Source organism: Lissotriton vulgaris, chromosome 5, assembly GCF_964263255.1.
Source record: "Lissotriton vulgaris chromosome 5, aLisVul1.2, whole genome shotgun sequence".
In the NCBI taxonomy this organism is placed as follows: domain Eukaryota; kingdom Metazoa; phylum Chordata; class Amphibia; order Caudata; family Salamandridae; genus Lissotriton; species Lissotriton vulgaris.
Window position 1 is genome coordinate 196,759,807 of NC_141693.1, and position 11,201 is coordinate 196,771,007.

General features: G+C 47.0%; 1 protein-coding gene across 1 annotated transcript in view; it reads left to right on the plus strand.

Moving 5' to 3' along the window:
- Positions 1 to 8,115, plus strand: part of DPP7 (dipeptidyl peptidase 7) — a 1,540,287-nt gene extending 1,532,172 nt beyond the window's left edge. The window contains exon 12 of the mRNA XM_086921148.1: positions 7,505 to 8,115. Within this exon, the coding sequence (XP_086777274.1) occupies positions 7,505 to 7,667 (163 nt within the window). The 3' untranslated portion in view covers positions 7,668 to 8,115. The remainder of the gene's footprint in view (positions 1 to 7,504) is intronic.
- Positions 8,116 to 11,201: the final 3,086 nt, after the last annotated feature.

Below are 11,201 nucleotides of genomic sequence, written 5' to 3' on the forward strand. Positions count from 1 at the left end.
CGCTAAAACAGCAGGAGGTCATCTGCATAGAGCGCGATATGATGCACCTGTCCGTATACATCCAACCCCCGATATGCCTGACCTGATCTAGCATGAGCTGCCAAAGGCTCCACCACTATAGCAAATAATAAAGGTGAGAGGGGGCAACCCTGCCGTGTGCCCCGAACCACCGCACATGCTTCCGAAATCACTCCCCCTGTTCGAACCCTGGCATCCTTATATAGTAGAGCCGTCCAACTCACAAAATTCGGGCCCAATCCCATCCGATGCATAACATAAAAGAGGTAGTCCCACTCCAAGCTATCAAAAGCTGTTTCCATGTCGACGGCAAACACTGCCGCTTTATCTACCTCATAGGTGTCGGCCTCCAAAACGTGCAGGAGTCGTCGTATATTAAGCGCAGTGTTGCAGGCAGGGATGAACCCGGATCGATCTACATGAATCAGCGTGGACATATGGGGGAGCAACCTAGTCGCCAGGATTTTGCTCAAGATTTTATAATCTAGGTTGAGCATGGACAAAGGGCGATATGCCGATCTATCCCAGGGCTGTTTGCCCGGTTTCAACAATGGAATAATGATCGCCTCCCTGGTAGAGTCCGGCAATCTACCCAGCCTTTTAGCCTCATTGTAGAGCCACGTCAGGCGGGGCGCCAGGAGGTCAATGTAAGTGATATAGAACTCCACCGGGAAGCCATCCGAGCTCGGTGTTTTGTTCCGTGCCATACTTTTGATAGCTGTCCTCACCTCTCTCGCTTCGATGCTCCTGCCCATCAATTTCGCATCTTCATCCTCCAATTCCGGCAAGTTCAAATCTCCCATGAAGTTCTGCAAGTCGACCTCCGATGGGAGCACCCTGCTATGGTAGAGCTCTGTATAAAAATAAAAAAACAGCTCATTTATCCCCATCTGATCAAAACGGGCCCCACCCGATTGATCTCTCAGTTTTAATATGACTGAGCCACGGCGAGCGGGGTTGGCCAGCCAAGCCAGGAGGGTCCCCGACTTACCCCGCTCTGAATGCGCCCTAGTAAGATCGGATTTGTGGTCAAAACATCGTAGGCGTTCTACTGTTGCCGTAACTGCCTCTCTAGCCTCCAATAGGTCTTCCTGTTTATCCGGGTGCTCAGGCCGCTCTTTCTCTAGGATGCGCAACCTCTCATCTTCTCTTTGGATGTCATGCAGTAGGGCCTTCTGAGTCCCTGATACCGCCGCAATACAGCTCCCGCGCACCACCGTTTTGAAGGTGTCCCATTCAACATTGACCGACCCTGCAGTCCCCTCATTAAACTGGAAGTAGTTTTCGATGCTCGAGGCTATAGTAGTTTAGTCCTCAAGTGCCTCCGGGCGCAATCTCCAGGTAGGGATTCTGGGGCACAGTCGCGACCATTTCAACTGGGCCATCAACGGGTTATGGTCAGAAATGGTGCGAGTAAGATACTCACTAAGGCAAATCTCACCATGCACATCGGGGGACTACAGGAATGCGTCTATACGAACATGTAATTCGTGGAGGGCAGAGGAAAAGGAGTAATCCCTAACTATAGGATGCTGGGCCCTCCAAGTGTCAATCAATCCCCATTTTTGCTGCCAGGTAGAGCGCGCAATCGCCAGTTTGTCCGCCGGTGCATTCGGAAGTGGGGGGGTGTGAGCGATCTAGGGCAATATCTGTGACACAATTAAAAGCTCCTCCCAGTAGCAATGGACCCACCAGGACAGAAGCCCACTTACGGGACAACGAGGAGAAGAAGGTGGGCTGTTCCACATTAGGTGCATACACACATCCCATCAGTAAATTCCTACCATCTAATTTCCCCTGTATCACTACGTATCTGCCTTCTGGGTCAACCAATTGTGATGTACATTGAAAAGGAACCCCAGCCCTTATCCATATTAAAATCCCCCTGGCATCAGCCGAGAACGTAGTATGATAGACTTGGCCCCTCCACCGTCGTTGCAAAGCTTTCCCTTCCTTCCGATTTGAATACCTCTACGTACTAAAAAGGAGTGAATCTTATGACGCCGATGCATAGTGTGCATACCCCTTACATTCCACGTGAGACATGTGTAATCTAATGCGGGTCCCATTGCAGATAGTGGTCTTTGTAACATTCCAGCCCAAATTCCTCTCGGACACGCTCAGGACCCCTGATCCATACCCCACACAAAAGAATACCAAAACCTCCCCAACTCCCCCTCCCCGGGACAGGAGTCCAACATGGCATCCCCATCCAAACCAAGAAAAAATTAACACTTATAGCGTCTAAATCAGTTCAGGGTGATTGGAACGTCAAACCCAAAAGGTCCGGACGTCAACCCCCCCCACCCCCCCTCTCCCCCTCCCATGAGTTCATCTCCGTGTACCAGGTCCCCATAAAAGAACTGCAAATCGTCCAGCAAATGCCTCCCCCTCCCTCCCCCTATACCTGACACCCGGAGGCTCAGCATGTGCTCCTGGTACCTCATGAAGGCAGTCTTGTCGTCCATTCAGTCAGCCAAATACTCTGTCTGCTGTTTGTGGGGTGACCTCGGGTAGATCCGCCTCCGACAGTCCATGGACGCTGCTGGAACCAGGGCTCCGGTCTCCACTCCCCGTGCGGCCCGAGGTGTTGCTGGCTGGGCTGAGGTCTCCCTGGCTGATGGCCGACACCGCCAATACCGCCTCGACTCGTTCTTTGCGCCAGTCTGCAGGAGAGCCGGGCCGTAGCATCGGTTGCATGTTAGGGGAGCGACGACGAGGCGACGCCTCTGTTGATGACCGCCCACCGGGGCCCCCACGGGTCTCCAGCCAGTCCCAGGCTGCCTATGGCGTGACGAAAAAGTGCGTGGATCCCTCGGCCAAGACCCTCAAACGGGCCGGGAACAGCATTGCATAAGGAAGGTGCAGAGTCCGTAATTTCCACTTCACCGCTAGAAAGGAGGCCCTCTGTACTTCTCTGGTGAAATCCAGGAAGATCATAACTTTACTGTTGCCGATTCGCAGATTCTGTAGCTCTCTGGCTTTCTGCAGGATGTGGTCGCGATCCCGGTAGTGTAGTAATCTTACCACCATTGGGCGCGGCTGGGCCCCAGGCTTAGGAGGTCGTGCCGGAACTCTGTGCCCGCTCCCGCGTTATAAAAGGGGGAAAGGCCCTCAGGGGCCACCTCCGCTTATAACCAGGTTTCTATAAAGCGAACAGCATCCGAACTCTCTTCTCACTCCGGGATTCCCACTATGCGGAGGTTATTACGTCGAGAACGCCCTTCGCTGTCTTCTGCTCGAACCTCCAGCACGCGGACTCTCTGCACCACCTCAGTCATATGACTTCTTCAGGGCATCAACCTCGTCTGGAATGCCTTTCATGGCCGTCTCGGTAGTCGCCACCCGCTCTTTCAGCTTTCTGTGGTCATCTTTCAAGAGAGAGCGGTCAGAGCCTATGGAGTCCATCCTCTTCTCCAAGGCCTCCCTCGAGGCCACGATGGCCTGCATGATGTCGCTCAAAGAAGGGTCTTGTGGTCGCGCGGAGCCGCCAGATCCAGTCGCTGCATCCTCATCTTCCACGGTGTGCCCCGGATCATCAAGTCGTAGTGCCTCAAAGCCCTTCTTCCTGTTTCCCCGGACCATCTTGGGGGTATGAATGAGTGTACGGTCTTGCGGTGCCTCCCTACTGTGTACCAGGGCCTCCCAACAAGCCAGGCTAGGCCTGTCGGAGCACTCTCCCTGAGTGTCTCGTGCAGCAGTCAGCGCAAACCACCTGGAATCCCCCCTCTAGTATTTGGGTGCCTGCACTTAGTGGAGCACAGCGACAGCGACTTGCATCCCCCGCTCTCCCGCCAATTCCGCCACCGTCTTCAGGGAGCACTGCTGGGGTCTCTGCGTGTTCCTGTAATCGCAATCTCTCATGGAGTGGACTCGCAAGACAAGGATCCTCCACCGCTCGTCGCCTCCAATCGTCTCCCCCCCCCCCCCCTCTGCTTCCAGGGTGTTCAGTGGGTCTTTAGCAGATCATCGCCTTCAGAGGCCAGAGTTTGGGCGAGTGTGAGTCCATGGCTCCAAGATGAAGGCTCTTGTTCGACCGCGCCGTCAGCGGCGAAGCGCCAAGGTCCAGGACATTCACCCCCACTCCGTGCCAATGGAGGCTCCCGTGTCTCTGCCCCAACTGGGGAATCGTCGCTCCTCTGTGGCTTAAACTCCGGTACTTTGGCCACTGCTGAACTGTTCCCCCTGGCGCTTCGCGGGCGATGCCTGGTCTCCCATGGGGTCTCTCAGGACCACACTGCCGGCTTCCCACCTGCTGTGTTCGTGTGGGCGAGGGTCCTACACACTCCGCTCCCCTCTCTGGTCATCAGGGACCGCCTCACATCCAAGGGGGAGCCTCGGTCAGGCGCTCACTCCTCGCGCTCCAGTCGCCATTTTGTAGGCGCGAGGCTCGAGCTTCCCCGAACCCGGCAAAAATCTCTCCCACGTCGCTGCGGTACTCGTTTGCTCGCGCCCCTCTTTCTAGCCAGGGCACAAGGTTCAGGGGAGCCCTTTCTGGGGTTGGGGACCCAGAATCAATTTCAGGATGAGTGCGGGAACTGGGTGGCCGCGGAGGAGCTCCGGAGTCCAGCTGCCGCCTACATCGGCGTCCAAGCCACGCCCCCTTGTTCAGATGAGTGATGCACCATTTAATTTAATTTCATTTGAAACCATAAAAGCCTAAAACGGCATAGAAATATATATATATATATATATATATATATATATATATATATATATATATATATATATATATATATATATATATATATAGTACAGGATGTCTTCTTAGCCACTTGAAACAAGACAAGGCAAACCCGCAATTGGTGCAAATTTCTTATTTATTGATGCCCAACACCAAAATCCGCCATGACGCGTTTCAGCCCGAAAAGGGCCTTGATCACATGACACTTCTGAGAAGGGGTGTAAATTTAAAGTGAATGTATGCTAAAAAAAACATTAATTGATAACAACATAGAAGCCCAATGGCAGTCTGTGGAAGCCATTTCTTCTGCGAGAACCTGATAGTCCTGGTACCAGCCAGGTTGCCTCCAGCGTTTGTTGCTCAGATGATTGATGCACCATTTAATTTCATTTGAAATCATAAAAGCCTAAAACGGCATAGAATATATATATATATATATATATATATATATATATATATATATATATATATATTAGAATCAAATATGACTATAAAAAACATAACATACAAGAGAAAGTCATTTAGACAGTAATAGTAAAAACATACCTACATGGGTTAATTAATAACATGCCATCTTAAAACTCCATTATTATATACCAAATTATGTATAGATTAAAACGTCTTTCTTGCAAAGATCACTGCCCACAAAAAATTTGACTGATAGCAGCATATATCCAGAGAAGGCAAGTTTTACAAAAACAAATATGCTGGGTAGCATTGTTTCAAATTAAAAGACTTTAGAACTGGAATAATATAGCGTTTCCCCTGTTCTATATACAGTTTTCAAACAAGCATTACGTGAATATTGCTCTGTTTTTACACTTGGTCACGGGGACAGTTGTCTAATTTTTTAGACAACTCATTCATTACGGGGAAGATGGTTAAACGTTGAAAGATATCTATTCTGAAACGTGTAAGTACAAACCTATGAATGGGGTTTGGAAAAAACTTAAGGTAAGGTTGCGTATTGTACATAATCAGCATAGATTGATGATTTAGGAATGTGGCAGCTCTGTATTTAGCCTGAGTTCTACAAGGAGCCCCAGGGACTTCATTTTCAGATCTTTCCTACTTATGTTTAACAAAGTTTTGAGCTGTTCAAAATACAAGGATACGATGATTGACCCAAGTCACAACAGAATTGGTTAATATTGGTTGAGGCAATCTCTAACAACTGCCCTGTTAAGGCCAGTAAATTCTGAAGTCCAGATCTTGTGCCATAACAAAAGTGGCTGCATCTTAATTATATCAACAAGAAATTCTAGACCCAGTTCTGCTTGGCAAACAAAAGAAGAAGCACTTTTAGGTGCAGCAAGAAGACACCTCAGAAACTCCTTTTCTACTATTTGAAGTATCTTGCATTTAACATGTCCTCATACACCTACCCCATAAGTAGCAATGTATAGGCATTTAGCTTTATAAAACTTAATAATTTCATGGGGTAGGTTCTTGCCTAGCTTCCTTGCGCACTAACTGACTTCTTATACAAAAGATTCCTGGTCCTAATACATTGAGTGCATGCATTCTCCCTAACAAACTGTATACACATATCAGAAAAGGTCTTCGTAGTATTAATCTTTGCATCAAATATTTTTATATTGCAGCATTTTACTGTTTTACTACCTCAATTCATAATATAGGTTTTACAGTGACTAGAAAACCCAAGTCTAGCATATAATCAACAAAGTTTAAGAGGAGTTGTTGTAGGCCCAATGGAGTTCGTGCCATAAGAATAGCACCTGCCGCATAGATGAGGGCTGTTATGGTTCGGTGACCAATTGGTGGCAGATCCTTAGATTTACTAGCCTATTATAAAGAGAGAGAGAATAATAAAAAAGAAAGGGGCACGTTCGCAGCCCTGCTTCACCCTTCGCTCTATGCAGGAGGACCTGGTGCACTCCTCCTGAAGTCATAGCGAACTCTAGCCTTGATACCTGAATATAATTCCCTTAGTAAGTGGATTTCAGATATTTCCACCTCTACATTAGTCAACAGTTTCCAGTTAACTTATTCTCTTAGCTATGCAATATGTAGAGAATGTTTATATTAAAGGTTTGAGATTAAACTGCAAAAGGGACCTCACTGTTAGACCTACCTTTCCACTGCTCATTTACCGAAAACCATTTGCAAAGCTATCATTTTTAAACTATTTAAGCTTTTGTAATGCTGTTGTACCGGGAACTAGCTTCTTATAAGTCCCCACGTGTTGCATAGCTAAGAGCATAATTTCAACATGTAGGTAATGGCACTCTTCTGAGCACACTTTCTTTTTTTGACTTTAGGTGGACCTCTCTGTCTCCTTGTATGCATTGTCAGCTACTTTTCTTTATATTGACACTACAATTGATTATTCTATCAGTTAATATGCTTCAATCTCTGTTTTATTATTTATCGTGAACATAATTGGGTCTGGAAGAGGCTAGTCAACAGTTCAACTGAATATATTATTGATTGTATTTCTCAACCTCATTCATACACTTATATTGTAACCTTACACTGCTCAACCTCTTTGTGATATTGTAACCTTACACTGCTCAACCTCTTTGTGTTCCTAAGTGCAGTGATGATAAGGGCTCTAGTGTTCTCTGTAAAGTGTCTACATTTGAACTGAGCATGCTCAATTTGGCGTCTCAATCGCAGTATGACTGTCTGCACTGACAGTGCTCTGTTACCATCTGCTAGGGGCGAGGTAACTCTTTAATTGGCCTGCTACTGCACTGATAACTCATCTTTAAGGGTTTCTGCATTTTAAAAAAATAATGGTATTTTATGTTGATATGAATTGTATTTTGTTTTTCTTAGTGGATCTAATGACGCTGATCCCGATTCTGTCAAAGAGGCTCGTCAGCTAGAAGCAGTCATCATTCAGCAGTGGGTGAAAGCAGCTAAACTTGAATCAGCCTGGGAAAAACTAAGTGGAATGTTTGCCGGGAATCCACATAACAAGAACCTAGAGAAGCCTTAGAATCAGTTCGCTGGGCTTGAACCGTCTACTGGGCACTGAGACACAGAAACAACAAGTCCCTGGGCTTACAAGACTGGAAGATCAGCAATATTTATAGTAATTGAGGGAAAAACTTGGTGAACCTGTCTCAAATGGCACATTATCTTCTCTCAATGAAGACATTATGTGGAAAATGGAATGTGTAGTAAGAAGTTGTAAATTCTTTTTCTACAAAAATGTGTGTTAACTAATGGAAGTTTATCTTAATTGCATTCCAGTGGCCGACCAGATCATTAGTGAGGGCAACATAGAGAAATCAAATAAAATAGCATACATTTGCTGACATTCAGCGATTTTCATCCTGATTGAACCGAGTTCATAGATCTATATTCTATTTAGCATTTAGCAAGCCGTTATATTATTTACTATTTTTGAAGATGTGTGACCAATAAAGCTTTATATTGATCTATATGTACACCTATTTGTGGAAAACTTGAATTTTAGAATATCTGCTTATTGTGATTCCTCAAGGTCCTCCTGTCTTTTAAATAGCTTCATTTCTTGAACGAAATAGCTATTGTCATTTAAAATTTTCCTTTTCATCCCTCAAACCATCTGATTTTTTATGTTTACCGTTTTTAAGTCTTGTCTAAAACAGTGCATATTCTGTCTCATGCAATGCCTTTTGATAACTTTCAGGGGACTTAGAGACCACCCATCACTTACCATTGGATGGCTTCATTGTCATTCTCATTTGCATGCTTCTATTTTGTCAACTTTGGTCGGCATCCTTCCTCTTTTTGTGTTTGTCCTTCCTGTGGAGTATGACTGCATTACTTGTGGCCTTTCACTGCTCATTTTGCAGGTGCAACATTTTTCTTTTTGTTTAAGGACTGTATAAAATGGCGTGTGTTCTTCAGGAGACTCCCTCCTCTATGTTCGTACCCAGTCACTCCCTTGTCTTTGTGTTTGCACTAACCCGTGTCCAGCTCTCTTTTGTCCATGTGCTTTCCCCAGCTCCTTCTGCCCTCCCTTTGTTTTCTATCTGCTTGCACTAGCCCTTCTTTTCTTCCCTGTTGTTCGTTTACCTAACCCCAGTCCCTCCCACCTACCCTCCGTCCTCCATGTGGCTGCTCCTGCCTACTTCCTATTGTCAGTGTGCTTTCCTCAACCTCTCCAGCCGATTTGCCATTGTCTGTGCGCTTTCACATTGCCCTTCCCACCCCCCATCTGGTGTCTGCCTGCTAGCCCCAGTCCCTCGTGCCCAACTCCATCGTCAGTCTGCTTGCACCAAGCCCAGCCACCACACTGTGTCTATCTGCTTGCCCTCTCACCCTCTCACCCACCCTCTATTGACTGTGCGCTTCCCCATCCCCTTTCGCTTGGCCTCTCGGTCACCCCTTGTCTGTTTCTTCCACCCTCTGTGTTGGCTCGGGGGAGGAAACAGTTAAAAAAAATTAAAAATTACAAGTTATGATGCAGTCCATGCTAATGAATTTCTTATTGTTATTTAAAACAACTAATTAGCACTGGATGCGTTATAGCACTGTTTTAGTTAGCTTTAGTCATGCTGTACAGCAGCTGTGTTGCTGTACAACATGGCTGCAAAACATTGCCAGAGCTAATAGGTCTTGTAGGAGAGGCCAGTTGGCTTTGCTAGTGCTTGTTTCCAGTGGTTGTGAAATAAGATTTATCAGGAAGCATGGTGAGAGATGCTTTGAAGCATTTCCAATATAGGGTATGAATCTTTTGAGTGATATCTAACTAGTGAGGTTGCTGTGAGGGGGGGTGGGCTGGTGCGCTATGTCCTGGCGTCCCTTGTGTCTCCCCTCTAGAGACAGTCAGCAAAACAGACACTATCCTCTCAGCCTGGGAAGATTGATGCTGTTCCTGTCTACCTTTCAAATTTACTTGCTCTTGCATTCCGTAAGAGTATTTTTTTTTTCAAGTTGGTATGTTTCTTTTTTTAGGTCTCGGCCTGATCCAGCGCATGCGATAGTCTGGCCGAGACATTTAGTAGCTGCTTTGAAAAGTGCTACTTTCCCGGCGGCCAGCTTAGTATCACGCACACGTGTGACGTGCACAGCTGCCATTTGGCTTCTTTTATTGCTTGTGTGAAGGCCCTCCATTACCATGCGCGCCTCGCTTCAATGCCTGTGTCACTCTGCTGGCCTTTCTCTTTCACAGCCGCGCAGGGTTACTATTACTGCCGCGCGGCCAATGCTTGTTTTACTAAGGCCCTTGTCTCTTACGCCTGCATGCGCTATATAGTAACACCCCAGCTTGTACACATGCCCACCTGCGACACTGCCACATGCACTCAATACTATGTGACCAATACATCCGGGTACAACGCACCCATTGCCCATTTGCGAACTATGTCCCTGCATGCCCACAACACCTATATGCCGATGTTCTACTTGGTAACTATTACATAGTTGCAATAAGTTTCATCTAGCATCACAAAAATGTTCGACCTTGAACGTAACAACACAACGTTAAACTGGATGACATTTTGTGCAACTGCACAGAAATATAAAACGGACATCAAATCCTACAAATGTCACTAAAGAGGTAGAGCGTGTACACCGGAACTGTCTACTCACCCGGCTGCTCCAGACACTCAGCTGGCTGCTGGAGATCACCGCAAAGAGCATGCGCTGCGGGTTGGGCTGCAGCTGAAAGGGCTGCTCCACGCTCCTTAGCGAGCACAGGAGTGGCTTGGGCCACCTGCTCAAGAAGTACATGTCGCCTCTCCGGGCTGATGGTTCCAGTCCCCGAGTCCAGCGCAATAGTCCCTTGCCGCCACCTTTTCCACGGTGCGGGCCTTTTCTCTCCATTAGGAGTCGGTAGTGGGCTCCAGTTGCGCCTCCACCCCAGGTGCTCCCCGGCTTGCTTTTCTGACGCCGCTCCAGCCGCCTGTGACCCGCTGCACCGCCGCCATCTGAATTCCATGCAGTCCAGCGGCAGCCATGAGGGCGGGGCCTGTGACACTAGACACCGGCGTGATACTGAGCCCACCTCCGACGGCCATCTGAAGACTGTTTAAGCAATCATAACATCGGGCACTCCTAGGAAACGACAGTACATTAAAGAAAAGCATTCCAAAGCAAGCAGTCATATTTTAAAGGGTATTGTTATTATTTGTCAAGTATTATTTGAAAGTAAAATATTTGTCCCAAACAGTCACGATACATGTTTATACTTGTGTTTGAGTACAAATACAAAGTACATTTTGGTGAATTTTTAAACTTCTCGAGCTCATTTATTTTCCGCTGACTTCACTCCAGAATGTCTGATCTGTTAACTACCACCTTAGCCAGCGCCTTTTCACCTACGCTACAGAGGGATTAGCGGTCCTCTACAACTTTTCCTTCAGCAGCTGGGGTTCTGGCCCGTGACGCACGGTCAAGGCAGGTAAAGGAATCTCAAATGTCGCTTTAATGTCAAAAGAAATTATAGTGAATCTATTCCCAGACATCACCTGTTAACCAATCGTTACATGATCCTAAAACCTCTTATTGTTATTTACTTTTCCCACTGTGACACGCACGT